At 32.6% G+C, this 25,669-nt stretch overlaps 1 protein-coding gene across 1 annotated transcript in view; it reads left to right on the top strand.

The window, feature by feature from the left end:
• The first annotated feature begins 566 nt into the window (after positions 1-566).
• Positions 567-25,669, top strand: part of LOC109608969 (amyloid-beta-like protein) — a 36,712-nt gene continuing 11,609 nt past the window's right edge. Inside the window, exons 1-2 of the mRNA XM_020025535.2 lie at positions 567-841; positions 25,017-25,220. Coding sequence (XP_019881094.1) covers positions 776-841; positions 25,017-25,220 — 270 coding nt within the window. The 5' untranslated portion in view covers positions 567-775. The remainder of the gene's footprint in view (positions 842-25,016; positions 25,221-25,669) is intronic.

Genomic DNA, 25,669 nt, shown 5'->3' with positions numbered 1-25,669 from the left:
TTTTCCATTTTTCCAATTCTCCACTTCTCCAAATTTCTAATTCTAAATAAGTCGACTTGTTAAAAAAAATCCTAATAAAAGTCCAACAGAAAACGAGATAAAAAATGTTAGTTTTCTTAAAATTTTCAATTATTGTAAACCAAATAATATTTATCCATAACCAAAAAATGTCGGATAGTTATGAAACACCCTGTGTATTGTACACTTTATTTTAAGATATGGAAAAGAATTTAAAAATAAAAAATACGGATATGGTTTTTATTTCAGTATTTCAGTCAACAATTTTAGAAATGAAACTTAAAGTATTTTGCATATTTTCAGTGTCAACTCTTATTAATGACATATCTTGTTTATTAGTGGCTTCCAATGTTACAGTTACAGTGACAATTACCATTTTCAATTGCATAAAAATACAAATTATTTTGAATTTATTTGATATTCTGTTCCAGAAATGAAATTGTTTGAAAGGTGTTTGTATATGTACGCCTCTGGCCCGTCCATCCGTCCATCCTTGCACAGTTGCACAGCATTTCCCGAAGAGTCCAAGAGCCGAAGTGAAGCGGAGTCGGAGAGACGGAGAGACGGAGACAGTGCATCGGGCATCGGGCATCGGGCATTGGGGCCTTCGGCGGCGCGGCGATGACTAAGCCAGAGCATGCGTGATACGGCAACCATAGGTGGAGCTGTTCGTTAGTCGTGAATACACCCAACGAGAATAAAGTAGTGTCTGTGCAGTGACTATACCATAGGTGGTGATTAAAATACAGGGGGCAAAATGTTGCAATTTGCGACATTGGTTGCGATCATTTGTGCCATTAGCGGGACGTTATCACAAGTAAAGGTAGGTCCGCGTCGAACGTCCGCGGCCGGCTCAATAATTTCCCGATCGTTTCACATGCGGTAACATTGATTTTTACTCACGGTTTTTCTTTCTATCTGACTACGTTCATTCTACGCTCCATTCTTAACACAACGTCCTGTCAAAGTAAAATTAATAAACTACCTGGAGTACTTGCATCTACAACTTGACAAGATATGTTTATTTTTTTTAATTATAAACAGACACACACACACACACACAATTGCCGCACCTGTATCAGGTTTACAGTTTACGGTTTACAGGTAAAGTTTGTCGCACATCTGCCGGCTCAGCATTCCAAAATTATTCCGATTTGATGGTTTTACCCTTTCATACTGACAGACCGACGTATCCCCCGACAATCGATTCCAGGCATGGGATGTGTTCTTTTATTTTGTGACAGGCTGCGAAAATTTTATGCATGCATGTCGGCGAGGTGAAGATAAATGTCATAGGTTAATACTAAGAGCCCTTTCGAACCCAAATTGGATATTCAAATTTTCTTATTGATTTTTGTTCCATCAAAAACGTTCGTCTATTATGAAAATAATTAAAATAGACAAGGATGGTAGTTGCATTGTAAGGGAACGAATTTCAGTCGAAAATTGCGAGAATCAATGAATGAACTGTAACATATATAGAAGTGGTTCTTTATTCACCGTTTAAAATAAAAGTGACACACGCAAAGCGAATATTGTTGGGCGCCAACTTGTCTGGGGTTAAATTGGTTTTGGGGTGACTTAATTATGTATATACTGACTATTGAACTTGCTGGAATACCGTAACACCTTACCTGCAAATCCTTTTAACAGGATATTGACTTAAAAAAATATATAGGCGACGGAGTGGAAAGCAAAATAAATAAATGTTACTTGTTTATACAACATAGGGTATTAATACAGGTGTAAGTAAGTAGTTTTCGAGATGTTTTTAGTTTTATTCGTAAAAATGTAACTATTGTTAGAGTGAACAAACAATACTTTTCATTTTTTAACACTTTGTGTAAATATATAAATAATAAAAATATTTTTTATCTTCTAAATTCTAAATTTTTACAGTTGCAATAAATGAATTATTTTATTTTTAATTTATTTAACAATTAACAAAATACAAATTTGTCAATTATTTTTTTGATTTTGAATATTTTTTTTAAAGATTTTGTAAACGCATCAAAAAATTGTTCACATACTTGTCTCTATAATATAATTTCAAATTGAAAGTAAGAAATAGAAACGCACTATAAAAGTAATGGTCTGTAAAGGTAACAGTCAAACACCTTTTTTCCTAAATTAATCTCTGTAGCAGATTAATCTGCTGAAATAAACTTGATTATAATAATAAAAAGTAGTATTTAAATTATTTCAATAATATTTTGAATTAAGCGTAAATAGATATTTTTTATGAAAACAGCTTCGAATTAATTCGTTTTAGGTTTCAAGAACAATCTCGAAATACGATATATATTTGGAAATTAAATCCAAGTCTACATGGTATATTTAAAAATGTAAAAATTTCTTGACTCGACAGATACATAAAAGATATCAAGTTCCATTTATTACATTTTTATAGCTTTTAGTTTGTCCGATGTGGCATGACTGGAAAAACGAAAGAAAAATGAATTAGCACATTTCCATTCATACAATTTACCTTCTCAAATCGATATGTCTGGAATTTAAAAACCAGAATCTAAAAGAAACATTGAATATTTTCAACATCAGAATGTGTCCCGCTTTTGCCCTTTGTTTGCGTGTTATACGTTGTTTTAAGTTGTATTATAATCAGCACACTTATTTGAAACTGTAAAAATCTTCAAATTCAAATTTCATTTTTGTTTGTATTATAGTAATAACATCTTTGTCTCTCTCTCTCTATTTTAACTTCTAATCTAATTCTCTGTCTGTCTATCTTAACTTCTAATATAACAAATGATAAAAATATATCCTAAGTGCAATATGGCATTTATATATGAATATGAAATTATAAACGTTACGAAAAGAAATGTTAATTTTTTGATTGACTTAAAAGCCTAGATTTCAAATACTAATAATTGAATAGTATGTAAAACATTGGTAATAAAAGTGACCTGGAAATATTTTTGGATTATATGTAATATTGTTTGAAATTTCTTTAGAATCTCTAACGACTGATGTAAATCTGTTACAATTTTTTATAAAACGTAGAAAGAAAACTTTTAATATTAGGTTGTTTTCTGTTCATCCAAAGTGAAGTCGTCGACTTTAATCATTTCCAATGTTACTAGTTACCATCACTCTATTTTAAGAAACACGGTAAAATATTAAATATAAATGCAATTAGGTTAATTTAATAAGTTAAAAAATAAATTGATAATTTTAATTGATTTTAACCAAGTCTTTTCTTGATTAATTTGCAACGCGTCTTATATCAGGATTGGTACCGGAAATGCATGGAAAGAATATTAATGAAACCACCTACGTCCGCAACAAATTTCGGTATTTTCCCATTCTTAACAGGAAAAAATAAAAAAAAGTATTCTCTTCAAAGTTTATTCAAAGCTCCCGATATTCCACAGATTATATATTTTCCTTCCGTTCACTTAAAAGCTTCTCACAAACTTTACGAAAATCAATCGAAGAATTAATTTCGAAAATAATGGAATCAAAAGTTTTAAGTGGAAATTATATTTTACAAGAGTAGTTTCAGTAAATGTCGAAGGAGGTTTTTCCATTTAGTTAATTAACTTTCCGTCATCGCTTTAGGCGTATTAAGTTTACGGGAGAGAGTTTGGGTTATTGACGGATGTCCGATAATTTATTTGGCAATGTATTTCGCTGAAAGCTGATGAATTAATATTGGAAATGTTCAAAACGTTGACTGGTTCCTTCGTGACCTTGCTCTATCGATTTTTTGTTACATTTAAGGAATAGAGGACAGTTAAGTAATTACATCACATCCACGCTAGTTGTTTAATCTGCTTTCTTCGTTTTCGGGAGACTTTTAAATTAAATGATTTAGAAAGAGTTCGAGAAATGCACCCACCGTTTTTCATTTTAACGACGCCGATCAACTTTTATAATGTGGTAGTACCGAATGATTTTCACGTTACCTTACAATCGCTGTAAACCTTTCGAATGTTGTCAGCTGGAAAACGAACGAGCCTATCCCGGATGAATTATGACCAGGTCAATGCGTAATCCATAGACCAAGAAATCTGCTCTGTAATCTGAACTTCGGAATACGTATTATAATTTGCATAGAATTTTTTTATCCTTTGTCTGATACATATAAAAAATAATGACAAGTTGAATATTTCGTTCGTTAAGCGATCAGGATTTATAAAATTATTTTTATTAAAATTATCCGATGCAGTCATTTCCAAAAACGAAGAAATAATAACCTTTGTGGTATCGAAACGAAAAAAATGTTGCTCGCTCACCCAATAAAACAACAGCTTTTGGTTCTATTGTGTTGGCTCAATTCATCATGCAAATTTATATTGATTCCGGTGTGGTGTGTATTCTCATACTTTATTCAGGCCACGCATTTCGCTTGTGTGTGTACACAAAGACGTCGTTTTTTTGTACCGCGAATTTGGAGTTTGCCGTACGTCGAATTTTTTTCACTACACAAAAAAATTATGCTTGCTCTGGACTATTATTTAATTAAAATTTAATTTAAAATTTAAATGAATACAATATAATAATAATGTTCAATTAATACAATTTTTGGAAGGTTTCGGGTATTAATTGTAATTAGAAAGTTACCATCCGACTTGTCTCACAGCCAAATATATTGGTAATTACGCAGTCATAATCTGTTTCCATTTGATAAAACTAGTTCCAAATTGATGAATTATCTAGTTCACTTATATCTACACCACAATTGATTTAAAGCAGCTATTATACTAGAATTTGATAAAATTCTGGAAGAATACATTTCTACTTAAGACAGTTAACTTTCCAGAGTGGATCATTTTATGGAAATTGAAATCGTTATCGTTATTATTGATTATTATTTAAAATATATTCTAAATAAGCCTATTATTATAAATTATTCTTTTAAATGTATAATATTTATTTTATATCTAAATAAACTGAATTTAATTAAATGTAATTGACTGATTAATTGAAAATTACATGTAAATAAATAAGTGAAATACACATTTGGGTTTTAATATTTCAAAATGGTATCCAAGTCCAAAACTATAAGTGCACTTTTATTGCATTTAAGTAGCCGTTAATCAGTACGCAAGTGCTGTCACAACGATTTCATGAGGCTCTTGGCAACCTCATGTTTGTGGTGTTATATTTCGTTGACCTTTGCGACGTGTACCGTGTTCTCTTAACAACTGCGCGAAAAATTAGCATCAATATGGAAAAGACAATTTATGGCAGAAGATTATTGTTTTAGCAATTCATTTTGTCCAATGAACAATGTTTTTCAGCATTAATGTTTGACCACACAGAATGGCAGATTAGATTAGATGTAATCTGTGCTACAATTGTTGAAGAGTTGAATATCTTAAAATTCTCGATTTAAAATGACCAGAATTGCATATACTCTAGTATGTATGCGATAATTTAAAAATCATACATTCAAGTCGCATTTCTAAATTCCATTCAGTCAGTCACTTTATAATTAAGAGAGGAAATTATTTAATAGAGTGTAATTTTTTATGAGCATCATTTTCCTTGTCCAGTTTATTTATGAAAACGATACAAGTTTTCGAGCTGGTCCAATTCTTTGAGTATTTTAATATTCCTGAGCGTTTTCCCAATGATGTGGGTCAAACATTCAAAAACGACACAGGCATTAACAGCCAGAACAAAACCTTTGACCTATGTAATTAATATTTTCCATTACCGAAAGCGACCTGCAGAACTTGGCTTGCAAAAGTTTATCTAAATGGCACGGATTTGAAAATGCAATAAAGCATCATTAAGCACGAGCCTTCCGCTATAATATTGTTAATATAGAATAATCTATGTTTGGCGGGCAATCGGACGAATATTTCATATTAAATTTGTGGCCATTTCAATTAATATTTATAACTGAGTGCATAAATATTCATAAGGATATTATTAGAGAATTAAAGGACGCGAGAAAAACATTTCCCATTGGAATACAAATACAAATTTGTATAAATGGCTTCTGTTCTCTTGTTTAACTTTTTATAAGTTTGTATGAATAAAATTTTTGTAATTATTCCAAAATATTGTGGATAAAGTGATGGATAATGACTATTCATTTTCAATTTATGTATGTTTTAAAGGAAATCCAGGATCCAGTATTTTGTGATTAAATACAGAATAAACAGCCTTGGTTCTTGATTAACGAATTTTATTACATTAGACGTTACGTCAGACAGCCAATTGTGCCGTCCACATAGGATACACTTGAACTGGATCATTTTGTACTAACGCTAATACACACTAAAATAAAAAAATCTTTATTTAATAACATTATATTTGATTATAGGATATCAATAACAGTTTAAAGATGTCTAGGATATCGATTACTGACTGAAATTAAGTCGTAAAAAATGCTCTAAAACCTTTATTAATTAATTTACTTTATATGCACGTTCTATTCACATGCTTATTTCTAGTAATGAATTTTCGAAGTTTCATGTTTGAGTTGATTACGTAAGTTTTAGCTAATGGAAATGATGTAAAGTAACTGCCTTCATTAAAAAGATTTTCATTTGTAATTACTAAACTGATTCTTTGTCCTGATGAAATGAATAAGTCGATTAGTTATGGATCAAATTTACCGTACACACAAACAAAATGAAAATAGTCGTGTTGATTGTCAACACGATATGTGTGTGACCTGAATAAGTTCGTTGATATTTGTTCTGTTATTAATTAAGGATTTATTAGGTACAGGCAGAAAGCTAGATCGGTAATCTTGCCTAACAATACATTGATATATTCAACTTAAGTAGAGCAATTGTAGATTTAATTTGATTGAGTTATGATGATCGAGACTGATTCTAATAAGAGCGGCAACTTCCCAAAAGTCTGATCGAACCGTGGAACGTTTGCATCGTTCGTTGTTCGTTCGTGTTGGTTGGACGGCGACGTTTGGTTGGCGTCGCTTTCGCAAAAATCAATAATAATAAGTAATAAGGCGAAGCAAGTATAGTTGGTTGGTATAAGTATCAGTGCAGATGCATGTCGCCAGCGCCGTAAGGTCGTTTACCTCGCAATGCATACTACAAGAGGGTCAGTTGGCATGGCTGGCATGGCTGGCATGGCTGTGCCAAGCTGTGGGAGTCACACAATCGCGTTATGTTTCAGCAAAAAGTGTTATTACTCTTTACCAGTTCAAAACTGGTACCTGGCGAGCAGTTCACGACTACCGCAAATTGGGATAATAATGCGCACAGTTGTTCTTGAATACTTCGTTTGCATAATTCCACGATGCCGCACAATAAACGGAATGTTATTAATTTTGGACCGGGTAACGTAATTACGGGGAACATTTCGGTGTACGTGAGCTCCGAGAGGCTCCGTTAAACATTTAATAGGAGAATATGGACGGACCCGTTCTAGATTCATGTCGAAGGGGAGTAAAATTCGTCAAATGAATAAGGTGTGCACATTTCCACATAATAGTGCGTATAATTTTCATCTGTATCCCATATTATCTGTCGAGACCTTTTCTGTATCCAGTCGGTGGAAGCAATCCCCTAAATATCAAAGTAAAACCCAAATCATCCCACGGCAAAGAACAATTTACCACATGAAAAATAGAGCGTGTGATGCGATTATTAGATTCATATCCATCATCCGTGCTTGTTTGTACAACTTAATTCAATATACATCTGTGTAATCTTCTGTTTTTTGTGTTACAGGTAAATGTTACTTTCATATATGGTGAGTATTTCGTCGGAAGAATTAAGGTAGACGTGCAGTTCCGGAAGCACTTAGGACTGTGTCTCGACTTGAACGACATTTTTCATGGTTTAAAACAATATTTCATGATGGAAATAAAATATATACCCGTCGCGTAAAATGGAATTCTCTCCTCAGAAAAGCGAGAAAAAACGTATGTGATATCCTTTCATTTATAACGATAACGACCGAAATACTTAGTTCAAGTTGAGGCGTGAAAAATCGGACGAGAGATACGATTATCCTATCACAGTTTTCTCGCTTTTCCTACACACACACACAACACGTTCCGAGCATTTGTTACGTTTTTCTCACAATACCGGACATCTGGATATCTGTTGACAAAGGAAGTGCGGGCAAAAAGCAATACCCGCCTGTGCAAATAATCTTGTTTCCTAATTGAGATGACACGAACCTGTCAAATAAATATTGCGTGAAATCTGACGGATTAAATTACATAGAATAATTGTCCCTCCATGTTCTGTATTGCATAAATAAATTTTACATTTCATTAACCTTTTCTACTAAAAACTGATTCGTGTTTCAATCAAGTTGTTTCATTAAACTGAAATAACTCAGTTATTTAAAATCCTTCGATTAATTTTAATTTTTAAATCTAGTTTCAAGTAGTTTACTCAACGACTCAACTGTTGCCACTGTATATTTTTGTATCTGTATTTAGATACAAGATAATCGAAAGCGTTTGAGATTAACCAGAAAAGCTTGACTAATGAATTTTAGTTGAAGAATATTTCTACACACCTACCTTCCCTTAAGAGACACTTTTGCAAGGAAGTTCAGAAAATCGAATAAAAGTAAGAATTTATGATCCCGGCGAATCCTTAATTTGTTGTAATTTATTACACAATTTACAAATGTATGCGACTGGCAATCATCCAACCCATTCATAACTTGGATAAAATTCAGGTTTACTTGAAACAAGAAGTTTGCCGAAAGAGCTTGATTTATGGCTGTTTTTCGAGATCTGTTCAATTTGTTGATAAGTTTTTGATTTGACAAATAAAAATAAAATAAAAAGTGATAATGCATAGTTTTAATTTTAAACGACCGTTTCTGGACAATTCAACAGACGGCAGTGAAATAGAATCGAGTTAATTCAGCAGCAGTTAAAAGTCGATTTTTAACCGCACCGACAACTATTTATTTACAAGTAGCGTAATGATGTGTTTAACGAGTGTAAAGCAACTGAATCGCGTTTATGTTAAGTTTACAGCCACCAAACCGAACTACGTAGCTAACGCTGATAAATGTTCGTATGGCTCCGGGCAATGAACGTGTTATCGGGCCGTGGTCATAAATCAACGGTCCTTCGGCCCTTCTCCCTTTTATTTCCAGATTCAACCCCCGCAGAAACTGCCGACTGTAAATAAACGGACGGAGTTTATTTTTACCGTCCGACTGTGGATATTGATTGAAATGAATCACGGCACACCGATTTTATTTCGCGAAATATCTGCATTTATTAAAGATGGAAGATAAAAGTGGCTGTTTTTCTAAATGAAGAACTTATGATGTTTTCTTCAAATACGGAAATTATAACTAGGAAAATTGAATGATTAGAAACAAAACTTTTTATTTACCATTGTTATTAATAAAAATAGATGAGTAAAATTTTTTTCTCTTGGAAAAAGAGCTTTTCAAGAAATGAACAAAAATGCAGGATACACGTTGAATAACACAAAAAGAACGAGGAACTATAAAAAATGAAACCACAATCGAAAAAGATTTTACGTAGACTTTTCTGTTTCAATGAATGATAATCTGTAATCGAAGGTCCCCTTGTAATCTTCTTAGATGTACCCTTAGAAAAAGTACTAATGTGGGACAATCTTTTTACAAATAAATTGAACCGTTCAATAACACTCAATATATAACAAATATAATTCCTAATTAACCTCCAAATTACTTATTGTATTATATTTGACAGAAGAAAAATTTTAATCCTGAAAACTAGACATTAATTATAACTGATAATTTCAGCGCCATTCGATTTGTTCTCTCTATCGGGTATTTAATGGATGTTGTCAAAACTTGAAAAGCAACTTACAAAGCTCAAGTAGATTTAATAGTTACCGTTAAGGGTCTTTATAAAACCGTTCATGTAGAGTAAGTGCGCCGAAACTCTTAAAATAAAGCTCTCGGCTGTTTATAATTTGTACAGATGGTTCAAGTACAAACTTTGTTCAAAAGATTTTAATGTTTGTATTTGAACAAAATAATTCTAAATACTGTAACAGTTTCTGTATTCTGAAGTCTATTTGAGATTAATTTGTTATTCTAATTCACTGCCACAATAAATCAAGTTGACATTACTCTTTTTTATCTGGAATAAAAGTTCATTTTAATCTGCAGCTTTGAATATTCCTTCCTCGCGAAAAACCTGAAACGGAATGAAATCGGCACAATATGAAATTACGGTAGACGAGGTTGAAAACGCCGCATTAACCTAAGTTTAAATTTTACCGAGACATTTTAATTAAAATTCTCCCGTTCACAGTACATTTAAATCTTCCACAACTAATAAAGTTCTTCAGTCTGAAGTACTAATTGCCATTTTTCTTAATTCCTAAACGTAATCGTAAGCAATAAATTTTTCATTTTTTCCGACAAACGCATCGCTCTATAACGATCCCGGCTTTCACTGAAGAAGAGAACTTGGCTAAGAGCCATTTATTTCTTTTATGTTGTTTGCGTTAAATTAAAAGCGGAGATTCATTGTATTTAATTAAATACAATTAGCTGGTTCGGAAAGAAAGCAGAAGCAGCTTATTTTCATAAACGAGACAGTTTTAATTTCGATATAAAAACGGAGTCGAGTAGTTATGAAAATATTTTCTGTTAAGTAATTCAATCTGTTACTGTCACCAACATTTTTATTAGATTTGTTGGAAGCTGTTCACAATGAAAATGATTCTTTACTAAAACAATATTTTCTCGTTGATTAAATGAAATACAATGGATTTGATGCCGATGGCAAATAGTTGTAAATCATATTTTATTAAGGTTATTCAATCTTGAACAAGCTTTTGAAATTATGTCGTATTGTTATAGTTATCGTAATATTGGCCGATAAAAAAAGTTCATTAATGTTGCGGCAATAACCTCCTAATGAATAGGAACTGCAATTAAAATTATACTTGGGGTTATAAGAGTTTCATACAAAGTATTAAAATTTCATAAATATCCAAAAAATTAAACGTTTACTCTCCTTTGCAGCGATTTTATAGGTATCTAAATAAAATTTATGATCTACCACAAAATTTAAACTGCCCTGAATTTCGCAACTAATTTGTGAGTGGTTTATAAAAATTTAAAGAAAAAAAGTATGTTGTTAGTACTTTAAACAAACTTCATCATTCAACCAAATTGTACATATTTTTTTGTTGCTTGCACGGGGGTTGCAAATTTCGTTTCAAGTTTCCGCAACTTCCATTAAACGATTGATAAAGAAAGAAAAACGGACGAAACTGAAATAGTTTTACCTATCTTCAATGCAAGGTTTTATAATATTCAAATAAGATTCCCGAATAAGAGTCCCACAAGTCGAGGACAACACGGGATTTTTATCGAGATCTCGTGCCTCACAAACCATTACCATATTTTAATTCGAATGCAGATAAACTTGCTGCGTTGAAAACGATCAATACAATACTTTTAGGGGGATAAACCAACAACACATTTCAGCATCTTTAAACATTTATTGATTGTCTGTTCCCACCTAACTCGATAGTGATCCAACCAAACCGGAAAATTAGTTGAATGCATTTTTAAAGTTCACTTGAAACTTCTTTACTCAACATCGGTCCCAGTACATTTTCCTCGGATACAGAAGATTAAAAAAGAATGTATATCGTAAAAGTTTCAGTTTCTTGACAGTTTCCAGTTCTGAGTGTGTGACCTCCGATTACAGGTCACCGACTATTCAGCCAGGAAAGTCTGTCTTAAAACTTTTTCTATTGTGGTTCCATTCTTTGTGTCTCTTCGCCATCCTTCTGTACGCTCTCGTACTTTTGTTCTGTCTTGAAGGACTCCCTTCAATCACAAAAAAGTTAATTTTAACAAATATCTTGTGGAAAAGGGTTCTTTTAAATTACAGGGCCCATCGGAAAGTAACGTTTATTATTATTTGTCTATAGTATATTTTTCAATTTGAATAGGTTGCAGTATTTCTGGCCGGCTTGTGTTAAAAACTTTTATTCAAATATTCAGTTGTTGTCGAACGTGTGGATTTCAGTGTAGGTATGTTTAAAGGTTCCGTTTATTTCGCATCGGCGGAAACCTCTTCAATGTTTACTCGTATGAATATTACGGCTTCACATAGAAATATGCAAACAATTGTATTTAGTTGCTGGGTTCATGCTTCGTATCTATTGTTTTATCATCTATGCATGTGTAGTTTCTCTTCGTGTTTTACATATATATATTTATTTTTTTTCCACACACCAACTTTTATATTATTTCAAAGAATTGAACCAGGCACAAAAACCTTATTGACTTGTTATATTTCAGTCGATATAGATATTTAATGATTTGTTAATTAGTGCGAAATATACGAAACAATAATTAATTAGTACACAATAAATTCCTAAAAAGTCCTTTAATTATCCGCATTTTTTCATAGGACATAGGAGATTTCTTAATTAAGTTCTTTTAGTAACGTAAAGTATCAACTCAAACAGGATACTATCTAAAATGAGCAAATAAAAAAATGTTTACATTTTTAATTAGAGTTTTTAGTACAAAAAAGTTTTTATGGACATTTACTCCGTGAGATTATAAGATTACTTTGTTTCAAAGTCTGATGAAAATGGATTACTGTCAAACTTTTGCTGCAAAAAAATAAATTTCAATTAAAATATATTTTAGATCATCGGTTTTTAAATACATTAGATTTAACAGAAATCAGTAGAATCAACATTTTTAAACCAATGATTCTATAAGTGTTCACGACATTCAACTCAAACGTGCCACATAATAATTCTATGTAATTAGACCGATTGAATTTAAACATAAACGAGAATAAACTATTTTTACGTTCCGTATCGTCCGGAATCCCAAGGAATTTCATTATCACTCGCTCATGGTGATTAATAGATTAGTGGGATTGTTGCAAACTCTAATTTAAACCTTGCAAATAAAGCGCATTTCTGGGGAAGTGCAGGAACACGGTACATAATGTTCGGGAGATATTCCACCCGTTTCGTGCCGGAAACAACTAACAATGAATAAAGGGAACAAATATGTACTTTTTCAATAACATACCTTGTACACACGAATAAATTTCTAAAATGACAATGGGTAATTTACTGCTGTAAACTAACTTAACGTAACTGTTCGCCAAGAAAACACACACTCCTTGAGGAATTTTCGAGTGGGCGAGGGTTGAACTCTTCCTGGTGATGTCGATGCACAAGGATTGTATAAACAGTTTCTCTACTGGGATTTAATTGTCGTTGGTAGCAAGGAGTTGCAAACAACTGCGGAACGTTAAATTTTGTTTGTTCATTGTATAAAAAGACCAATAGAAACATGAAATTATATTTGTTTTCAAAGATGGTGTCGTTTTTTATTTGATTTCTTATGCTTGGAACTATGTTTAATGGTTTTCAAGATTGAATAAAATTTCAATAAACTCACCTGATTCTGATGGCGTCATCTTAACGACTCATTCGTATTTAATCATGGATTTTTAGTGAAATGATTTAAAACAGACATTTAGATAAAAACATTTTAACATATTGTTTTAAAATAGACAATATAATTTACGAAATAAAATAATAATTTCTATTAATACGAAGTAGAGATGTCAAAAGTATACTTTGAGATGACACAGTTACGTAGAATAGATTAAAACTCTTTCTGAAAAATAATCTTGCATAAGATTAAGTGCATTTGTATGTAACTTAGTAAGAGTGAGAGAAAATTTAAGTTAAAAGGGCATTCCAATAATAAAATATAAAATGACAAAATATTATCGTAGCTCAAAATGTTATGTTATAAATTATGCCTGGATTGGGCATTTCTATTTTCCTAACTGTGTCTGAATAAAAGCCACAAAATTGACAATTTAGATTTATTCGGCCGCGTTGTCTTCCAATTTATTTTCAATGGATAATCTTGAAATTTAATGCATTTTTTCATTTCACGCCGATCAACATTGGTAATGGGGCGCGTGTTTTATTGCCGAATTTACCTGCAAATGAATGTTTGATTATAAAATGTGCTTACACAATAAAACAATAAAATAGGAATGTAGCGTTTATTTTTACGATGACGGAAACGCTTGGAAATATCGAGGTTATTCAAATGTTAGTTCTATTATTTAATATGATGGCATCGAAATTGGCTACACATGTAGGTGTGACAAGTTTATTTTTGTACCTGATTACTTCACTTGTCTTAATAATGCCGAACTTGTGATGAAACTCAGACATTGTGTAAATAATGTCGTCCAAACGTTTTTTTATTAAAATTGGATTTGACTTAAATTCATTTCTTTTTATCATTGTTGTATTTAGAATTTACTGTGCAGAGATAATAACAAAAATAATAACAATAGATGTTAAAACATGTCCTAGATGCTAATCGTTAAAATAAGTTTGGTAGTTTGGAGTTCAGGATCAGAAACAAGTAAATAAACAAGTTTTTAATGAAAAGATAAAATAAAGCAAGATCATCAAACATGGAATAAAATACGAAAGTTAAGCGAGTTTCAATATTGCACGCTAAACACAAACTTTTAGATCAAACTAAAGCTATTGGACCTCGAGTTCGTTCCTAATGTGTGTTTGGTCCTTTTAGACACGGACTATCTTTAACTATTTTCTAGCTTTCGTTTTACTAGAAAATATTTGTGTTTTCTTCGTTGCTCATGAAAATTAATTATTGTTGTGACACACATGTTTATGTTATTTGTATAACGGCATTTAATTGTACATAAATATTCTAATTATTATTAACAAATTTAATACAAGTTAAATTTAAATAAAATTATTAACGCCAGAAAATGAGTTCAGTTCGTTACCTCAGCAATAAATCGTAGAATATGAACCGCACCTCTGAATCACATTGATTTTACAATTAGTGGATCATTTTTCCCGACAATGACCTACGTAACGTGTTTTTGATTACATTTTTAAACATGATGTATTTATTACTTTTTTATTCACCGTTATTTAAACATATTGATAACAAGAAGAATGAATTATAAACTTTTATTTGGTTTTGTCATGATTTATTTAGCTTTTATTTAGATAAATCAGTAATTTATAGTCTAATGGTGTTGAAAATGGAATAAAACCGAACAATTTTTACGAGGAAAATACAATTTTGCTAAATGTAATAACACTCATTAATTTTATGGACAATAAAAGAGTATTTATTAAATGATTCTGTTGTTTTTGTAAGCGAGGTTTTAAAAAATCCAATATTTATAAAAACCATTTCCAATGTACACATAAACAACAATTTAAATAGTATTCTTTGTTTATCGAAAGGAAGTGGTTTAATAGAACAGACCAAGAGAGAAGGAAAGTGGATATGATTTTAATTAAATCGGTGACATAAAAAGTGCATACACAACATAGATATCTTCCCAATCGGAGTGAACCGACTGTATTTCATTCGAAAACACAATCCTCTAAAAGCGGGGCGAGCACATACAAACAAACATGCAAACGCAAACGCAGCGAATTTAGTGCGACGATGTGTGAATTTGCGGACTGAATAAAACAATGGACAGTCATCAGTTTGTAACCTGAATCAAACATGCCAATTGTTGGTGACTGTTCGATAAATGGTTTTAATAGAATACGTATGGCTTTGTCTTATTAAATTCCGCAAAGTTACAACAAAGGACTCAATATGATGTAACGTCACTATAGCAACAAGTTCTGCCGGCTCCGTGTAGCTTCTGCGGGCAACTGCTTTTTAATTTACCGAAACGATCATAAAATTAATGAAAATACTCGATAATTGATTTAATTCATGGACAGGTCACTATTGACTTTTAACTGTGTGTAAATAAATCTTATATTTTATCTTCTTCGAAAATTAGTAAGAAATTGCGGTTAATGCGGTCTGGATGTTCTTCATTATTAATATATCACTCTCTCCAAAAAATGATACTGCTAAATTCCTATTCACTATTTATACATGTATTAATGCTTATAATATTCTTCTTACAAATATTTCGAATTGAATTTTAACCAAAGACGAAATTAAATTTTCCCTATTACACAAACAAGTCCATAAAGTGCACAATTAATGAAATTCTAATTGAAAGTTTCAATTGAATTAAGTGAGCCATACCTGGACCATTCTGGGTCGATGTCGATGGAATATTCACATCGAGTTATTTTCGGCAGTTGCGGAAATTAATGTAATTACCTGCGGGCGGAATACACACACGGAAGTCGGACCGAAATATGAGCAAAGTGATTTAATGGATGGATGTAGTTTTACACTAACAACATTGCCAATTAAATTTGTACTAAGGTCGCTTCGCTTCGAGCGCGCCCAAATTCCAAAACAACGTGTTTAACCTGCTAAAATCTACTACCTACGTTTACATTGTTCCACCTTCTTCTCATCCAATTCATGGTTTCAGTACGCTATTGCCATTATTGATTTGTTTTCGTGGTTCATACAAAACACGTAATTATCATCGTTATTTCATTATTATCAATTTTTCTAAACTGAAAGATATTCACCAGAAAAATATCAAAAGAACAATAAATCATAATAAAACCTTCAATCTGTCATTTGGTGAAAAATCGAAGCTTTCAAAAGCACGTTACAGTTATTTCTGTACTATATAAAACATAAATGAAAGATCGATTTGTCAAGTGTTGTTTCATGTTGCAACGTGACACATCCAACTAATTTACTGATAAATTACCATAAAACATTAGTATGAATGTAAATGTAAACAAGTTTTAATAGTTGTTTAATTTAAGTGAAGAATTTTGATTAGAAATCGGATGAATATGTGATCAAATTGAATGATACGGAAAATGAACTTAAAAAATGAAACATGTCTTCTGAGTAATATGCAATCCACTTGTTACCTCTCACTCGTTGAGTATACACATATAGTTTGATCTGAACAAACATTTTCAGCATGTTTGTCTGGTTTACACGCCAGTTCCGTAATGTATTTAGGTTATCTGATGTTAGGCCGGATTTGATAGACAATAAAATTTATTTACTATTTCATCTAAAATGTGGTAGTGCAGCTTTGTAAAACAATTTTATTTTTATGAACTTAAAATTGAGAAAGGTTTGTGAATTTGGCGGATGCGTCATTATTTATTTACAAGTAATGGCAGTATATTGAAGTTATGTTGAAGAAACAATCAAAAACTATTTAATTTACTAGTTCTTCTAGTTCTTAGGTTACTTACTTCTTACATAAATAATAAAGCTTTTTTAATGTTTAAAATTGTGCTTTTTTCATAAATCTTGAAATATGTATTTTTCAACGAATATTGGATTGACCATAAAAGGTAGCAACCAGATGGAGTGTTGTCTGGGTTACGTATAACTCTATTTAGACTTCAATACTTTTTGTATAACGGTCAAAATAAATTCAAGTGAAATTCAACATAGAGTATGATTACTTCGGCATTGTTTGACTTGGTTGATTGTACCCCCCCCATATATGGATTCTTGGTTGGAATCAGTTCATAATTTATTTATTTCGTTTTGCATTTTTCATTTATGGTTCTCAACAAAAACTTCTTTGCATTGTCATCAAAAATTTAAAATCGATTGGTAAAAGGCTTTCCTCCGTTTGGATGATATTTTATAATTCATTACTGATATAGAAAATGCTTATATTTAATTTATAATTGACATAAATTTTAATATATAATTAATTAAATTTTCTAGCTAAGTAGTAAAGTTAAAAAGCTCATGTAATCCTCCTGTGTTTACTCATTTTATTTCAGAAAAACAGTTTCATTTACACTTGACGCTTTGGTTGATGGTATCTTCCCAAAAACGACATTATGAAGGCTCAGAATCGGTTAATTCTTTGCCTTAAAATATACTTAATAATGTGTAAATATGGTTCTTTATTGTGCAAAAATCATTCACTGGAATGTCAGATGTTTTGTTGTAATGAATCGTCTGCGGTCAAATTAGGAAACCGCCGTGTTGGCGTTCATTAGACGCAATTCAACTTTAATAATCGAATATATATTAAAAGCTCTTGCCGAGGCGAAACAAACTGTTCCGTGGAAAGTTTCTGACAGAAATCAATATTACTACGTCTGAGTCATGCCGTGCCAGACTTTAACTTACACCATCAAGTCCTTCGTTTGCGTCCCTCCTGCAACATGGCTTCCGCGTGTTCTCCGTCTATTGCCAAACATGCGTGATGCAAATTCGTTTCTGATTACGGCTTGCTCCTTTCCACTCTTTCGGATTGGTTCATTAATGCCTCAAAAAGAATTGCTTTCGACTTAATGATCAGTGCTCAGGCGTACAACAGAAATAAATTACATTTAAAAATACACACTTAAATAACTTTATTTGAAATTAATTATTTGATTGACAGTAATGGTTTATTTTTTAATTTTAATATTCGTGTATAAGAAACAACGAACGTTTTATCTGTGATGTAAATAAATTTGAATCAATACGAAATGAAATTAATTGGTATTGTCTTTTCCTTGATATCTAAATATCAAAACTAGACTTGACCAATCTGATTTATTTAATATTAACTCTGCGAAGAGAATATATGTATTTTTTGTGACAGCTGGATTTTATTGCAACAGCTTCATTGACGCAGATTTGCATTGCAAATGTTCTCCTAGAACGTGTAAAAAACAACCTGTCACCGTTTCATTCGATGACAATTTCCTTGCAAATGACAAAATAACAGTTTAATCTTGTGCGTAATTCTCGCTGTCGACACTCGTGTCATGCTCGACTGAAATAAATTTCTCGTAAAATCTACCCCTGTGACTTGTTGATTTCCATAACTATGGGGTTTTATGTTGCGGGAGGGGTTGTGTCATTCGAGACTCTTGTCGCCCCTAATCCAGTGACTCACAAATTCCCAATTTTATTATGTTCCTACTAATTTGAATTTAAACCCGTTCTGACAGAAGAAGAAAAATCACTCGGCTCACTTTATTGACTCTTTGCTTGTGGACATTCAAAATTACCTAAATTTACGATATTATCTGTTTGAGATACAATTTATCTTTATTCAAGCAGCATTTCTTTACGTTCGAATAACGATAACATCTCATATGAAAATTTTGTTAGATGATGAAGCTAAATACTTATCTAAATGTTTCATAAACGAATATTTGACATCAAAGGGATTTAGAACTGACGAATATACCGTACGAAAAATGCTCTTCGTGTCTGGATGTTGTAAGAGATGGATGCACGACAAAGAGAGAAAAGTTTTGCCCGGTAGTAAGAATCCCTACTCTCAGAGACAATGCGCCGTGCTGGTGCGCGCCGGCGCACAATGTAAATTAATCTTTGCGAATGCATTTAGTAACTCTCCGTATGCGTAGGGATGTAGTTCGAGTTCTTCGGATGCTCCATTTAAATTCCGTAACTTTGTATAATTTTCAATCTGTAAAATGAAATATTTTTTGAGGGTATATCGAAAACAAAAATAAGTATTCTAAAAATAAACTACTTTTTTCAAAATAAAAATGTATCCCAAAAATTAAATAAAATATACTAAAAACAACGTCTGCGGAGACGAACCGCATGCTAAACGCAGCAAAACCAAATGATCCCCTCCAGTCAGTTCGGCCCGCCCACATAATTGCATGTATATCTTTCCTTTTTGTTTACAAAGGGGTATTGATGTTCCGTCTCAATATGCGAGTAGACACACTCATCATTTTTGATACGGTATACGGTCGTTATTTAAATAATAAGTATTTTCCCAACAAAATTCAAAACTCAACGAAACATAGAAATTTAAGTAGAGAAGCAAGTTTAGAAAAGATTATTCTTTTAAAATATATAAATATTAGGATAAAATAAAAGTCTTGATATAATAAGAATAAGGAGAATATAATGGTAAAAACATAATGAATCAGTTTTCACAGGTTTTACAATATGCAATAAAATCTTATTCTTTTTAAAATTAATTGTAAATTAACAAACAAACAAACAACACGAGAAGGCAGATCTTTATCCTTTTTCCTTTGTTTCAAAAGGAAAAGAACCTTTTTGGCTAATATATTTATAAACCGTTTTTATTCCAATGTACATCCATCTAAACTCGTGTTAATAACATTATTTCTTAGGTATTTCCGTATTCCTGCGTCCTTATTCGAATCCTGCGAATGAGAAAAATCGATGGCCGATCAGTAGTGATGCCTCGAACAAGTTACCCAGAATTCTTTCATAAAAACAGCTTTTGTATAATGCAACTGCTGAAGAAATACGCGGAGAGTTCAATCAGGAAATGGGTTTGAAAGTCAAATTGCGCCATTGAATAACATTGCTTGGATAATATCTAGTTCATCAATTCAATTCATGATCGTGTCGGATTAAGAAAATGGAAAAAGTCAATTGATGCGATTCCCAGTATTATCAAGGGATAATAGTTGCTGTTTAAAAGCCGTAAGTGCATAATTTAAATGGTTTCGGGTTATAAAATATTGTATGAGTTATAAATTGGGTTATTTTGTAGCGTATAAACCGTTTATGCCTTCTACGGGAACTGAAACGTTTCGGGACATCTGGGTCCAATTTAAATTAAGTCCCAATAGGTGTTCGGGAACTGCAATTAGTTATACCATGTGGTTTATTACGCTGTGTTTGCGTAACACATTTCACGGAAATTTCACATTAAATAGCACAAAGATGTCTCTATTATCTCTATATTATGAACACTAAAAGGTGGTTAAAATCTACAAAGGGAAGAAATGGGTTCAAATAATTGGGAAGAAGTTATAAATATATAAATAAATTTATAAATAATATTAGAACAAAATTAATAAGAAACACAATACAATTTTAACTTGTTATTATAATAATACTTTTTAAATTGATCAATACAATTTCGTTGCTTATAATAATTAGCATATAGCAACAACATCTATTTGAAATTAGTCAGTCAATTACATTTAATTGAGTTCTTCTAGAATTCAATCAAACTATAGTAGAACAGTTTTAAGTCAATTGTGGTGTAAATGTAAGTAAGTGAACTAGAGTAGCTAATATATTTAGGTATGAGACAAATTGGGTGGTAATTTTCAAAGATCTGATTCACATATATATCAATATATGTATTGTATATTACACGTACGAAACGTGTATTATGAATTAATTGACATTTTTCAATTGACCCTGCAATTTTTTAATAAAATAACAATAAAATGTGACATATAAATTGAAGTTATTCGATTGCACTGAAATTGTTCGTTGTTAATATTAACTGTGAATTCAAATGTATATTGATGTGGTCAGGTTTTGAATTTAAATGTTCGCTTCCTACGCAAAGGACGGAGACACGTAAAATCTCAGCGTGACCAATTGTGTTATTCAGATAAGAATGTTTAAAACTATGAAGATTATTTTATGGTATATTGTGTGAACATCCATGTTACTACCGAAAGGGACAATTCGTTTTTATTTGGTTTCATCGGCAGATCTGATAAATCGAGTTATTATTGTCTTTTTTAATAATGTAAAGATATTAAAGTATTCTATTTTTCATTAAATGATAATAATTATTGTTAAAAATGCACTGTCGTCAAACCAATAGAGTCTACTCACAAAAAATACGTTTAAGGGCGTTTCTGAATAGTCCTCGAAAGGAAGATGGTCTTAATTGCGTATTAAATCATGATTCCCTAGTTTTTCCAAGTCATACTGGATGTGGGACACACACACAAATCGGTGCGACATATAAACATCGACCGGGGAGTTTAATTAACTCGGGCGTAATTTAACTGGCCAGTGGATGAAGCAGGTTTGCGTCGGGCTCCATTAAACCTCGAAAAGTGGACCTTTAAAACGGCCCAATGGAGATTATTTAACTGCAGACCGTCTGCCCGTCCGGATCGATTCGGGCCACGTCCATCTTGGCGCAATTTCCTCTGTTGTTGATGTGTCGACCATTTCGGGATAATTAGCAGCGGGAAGTTCGGTAATATCAGCGATCAGCCTTGTTACAAGGGGTGAATACATGTTTCCAACACTACTACGTTACTACGCAACATCAAACCGAGATGAATATTAACCATATTACACTGAATAAGTTGTGGAATATTTGTACGGTTCAATTAGAAAGAAAACAAACCGTTTAATTTAAATTAGCCGGTCGGATAAATCCACTGACAAAATAAATATTTAAAGCCCTCGTGCTAAAACGTTGCTACTGCCCGTTAGCAAAATCATTAGCTAACGACTATTTGCATTTTTTATAGAGATCGTAAATTGCGGCAAAACAGAAAATTGCCGGCTATTCCATTTGGCTCGATAAATGCGGCTGGAATGGCACTAATAACATTTCAATTTCATCGCAGTTTTAATTTCCAATTTAAAATGCTATTTATGAGGAGTCAGGAGTTTCACGCTGCGCACTAATAATGTCGTTTTTCTGTAAGCGGAATGCAGAAGTGATGTTGTTATTTCTAAATAGAGTTTTATGAAAAGTTTTCCGAGGCGTTTAGCTTCTTGCCGACTTTAGAATGCCAGCCACTCGGAAAATTTCCTTTCGGTCATTATTTCTAGAAATATGTCTGCGCTTTAAGGCTCCAACAAAAGAAGACGGTCAACTAAAATCAAGTTGCTCAATAATTGGTGTTATTTCACAATTTGTCTGTCTGCCTTAGAACAGAACTTAATCAATTCCATAAAATAATGCTAGAGTTCGTGAACCAAATGAATCAAGTGAACTCTGTATGGATGTAACATGTATGCACCATTGCATAAAATGTATATACATTTTTAAAATGGCAAACATTATCTAAATAACAAACACGTCTTCGATTGTCCGTTCGAATTTCGTCCATAAAAGCTAGACGGCTGGTACCGAGGAAGATTTTTATCGTATGTTCGCTTTTTACGACATTTATCTCGTATTTATTCAGAATATATATTTTATTGGCAAAATCCAACATCGATCGGTTGGCACACGTAACATTGCGATGTTTAGCGATAAATTGGCCTCGATTTGTGTCATTCCTGCTTTTGTTAGTTAATTCGGCGCAGTAACAACATCATAAACATCTTCCTCGTTTCAACCCCATTAACTATAATTAGATTTTTATCCATCCGAGCCGGGACGTCGTGGTAAAATATGCAGCTATAAACTGCGTGCCTTAAATTGGAATCCTCCCTGAGACTTAGACTCAGTTGCGAACAACTCTAATCCAGCTACTATCCAGGTCTAATTGTGTCAATTACAACTTGCCACAGTAATTTGTAAGGATACGTCTAATTATTCTCGAGAGGTATCTTACCTCTCACTGCCGTGTAAAGCAGCACTTTCTTTGTTAAGGACACCTCCAGGATGATGCTACTTTATTTAATAAGGCTGCATGGAAAAGCTTTTCACTTCAATTTGGGCTTATGCATGCACTAACTTCAAATTATATTGCCCTGGTCACTCATTCAAAAAACTACAACTTGAGCGGTGGAACGGTAGGGAAAAGGCCAACCACAAAGGAATCAATCAGATAAAATGGTCACATTGTGTTTGGTTTGTATGGGGACGTCGAACATGTGCGTTACGTATGGTGAGAGGACAAATTGGGCAAAACAGAACATATTTGGAAAGGAAAATATCCAAAGGGATCACGGACATTGAGCCTTCGTGTTATCGACGGTGTAAATTTGCTTCTGCGTCATTTCATCGACGCGTTTTATTCATGATTATCCACATAAATTTTTAAATAAGTGTTTGCAACATTTTTATATTTCTTTGTTTTTGTGAAAATATTAGAAAATATTTCTGATTATTGTTATCTCTTTTAGTGCTCTATATCACTTAAATGAATTACCCTGTAGAGTAATTGTATTTGAAAAAAGTTGTAAATACTCTGTCAAATGTATCAATCAATAAGGTTAAGTTGTATTTCCTCGAAACATGGGAAACCGATACTTCACTTCATTCATCACGAGATTTTATTACTTACAGTTATCAATTTATTTTAAGGTCTAACAATAGGTGGTTCTATGGTTCGGTGGTTCGGTGGGTCGTTCGGCAGATCCATAAAACTGGGGTTTGTATCGTAGCAAAATTTTATGTATATTCTGTTTTTACGGCGTTTGTCTTGACCCAATTCATGGCCAATATTTTATTATAAAATTTAATATCGATTCGCAGCAAGATGGGACACACTGCGCCAATGAATAAGATTTACTTTGAAGGGAACGTTCCTTTGTCAGCACACCTTTCACTCTAAATTTATAGAGCCTTTTAAGGAACACTGACGAAAACCTTTTTTCAGAGCCACACACTCCTTGTATTTACAACACGTGTACGGGGTGATATCATAAATTTAATCTGTGACCGCTTTCTTCGTTTCTTCCCTTCATAAACATGACCAACTGCTCTCTCCCTGTGTCATTCCTTTTATCTGGATATTAGAGTTTTTAGGCTAACGGTATAAAGGGTTCCTTCTTTATTATCCAACTAACAATATTAAAACATAAAGTATATGTTATAAGTATTTAATTTTAGATAGGAAAAATCAACTCGTCCCCAAACTTATAAATCCCCATCCCATAAAATTAATTTTTGCATAAAACTTTTCGAAATCTCTTACGAGCAGAATTCCAGTACTTACTTTCGGGTGACTGAAACTGATTATACATGCTAAAACGTAAACAGACGTTAACATGCAAAATTCATGAATATCATGCAAATTACGTAAACAGAATTAGCATAAAGACAACAACCATTTCAGTAAATATATCTGGATAAGTACAGAAAAGGCATCGCAGAAAAACTCTTAAAAAATATTGTAACGGCTTAGAGGTAGTTTAACTACTGTACTAACGAATTATTCTCAGCCACATATAATTTAAATTTTTTAATATTATTACATGTTTTATTGCGATGTATTGAAATGATGACATTTGGTAAATATTATTTATGCAGTAAAATACAAATGACATTAGAAATATCCACAAGTGGAACTTGTGGGTTCCACGAGTTCATAAGTATCAGGGAAGTCAACAAGTCGGTAGACCGAGGAGAACAACAGTAGAATCAGTCGTTAGTGACCGCAAGTATTTAAGGGTTGTTTGTTTTGCAGGGTCTCATGGATAATAATGCTCTTAACGGTGGAACGGTTTCGCACTTCGAGCCGCAAGTGGCCATGCTCTGCGACGCCGGTTTGCACGGTCAGGAGGCCTACCATCCGAAATATATGACAGAACAGGGCGAGTGGGTTTCGGACCTCTACTCCAAGGCCACCTGCTTCAAGGATAAGATGGACATACTCAACTACTGCAAAAAAGTAAGTTATATTTTTTAAAATATTTTATTAACGCTGGTTGATCTGAACTCAATTAATATTTTATTGTTATTAAGTGTTTGATACTTCATCAAGTAAGCTAAATTTGAATTATCGCTTGGTGAAATAGCGACTGTGATGAATCTCAATATAAAGCCGCAGCATGACAGAAACATTTCTCTACTCCAGACCTCTAGATCTGAACCCAAATTAAATTAAACTCTCCGAACGATCTTGAATAGATCCAAAAGACAAAAGTTACGCACTGGTAATTGGATATCCGATTCGTATACGTAAAATAAATATCTTCACAGGAATTACTCTTGAACTTTGGTAGGTACTCGGGAAGCAAGCATGCAGTAGCGGCAAATCAAATAACTCCGACTCGACTCAGTTCAGCTCCTTTTATCGTCTCAGTCAATATGATAATGTCTTAATGTTCGAGCACAGAC

Source organism: Aethina tumida, chromosome 7 (assembly GCF_024364675.1).
Source record: "Aethina tumida isolate Nest 87 chromosome 7, icAetTumi1.1, whole genome shotgun sequence".
Taxonomy (NCBI): domain Eukaryota; kingdom Metazoa; phylum Arthropoda; class Insecta; order Coleoptera; family Nitidulidae; genus Aethina; species Aethina tumida.
Note: the sequence above shows the minus strand (reverse complement) of the source record. Positions and strands in the feature narration are given on the sequence as shown.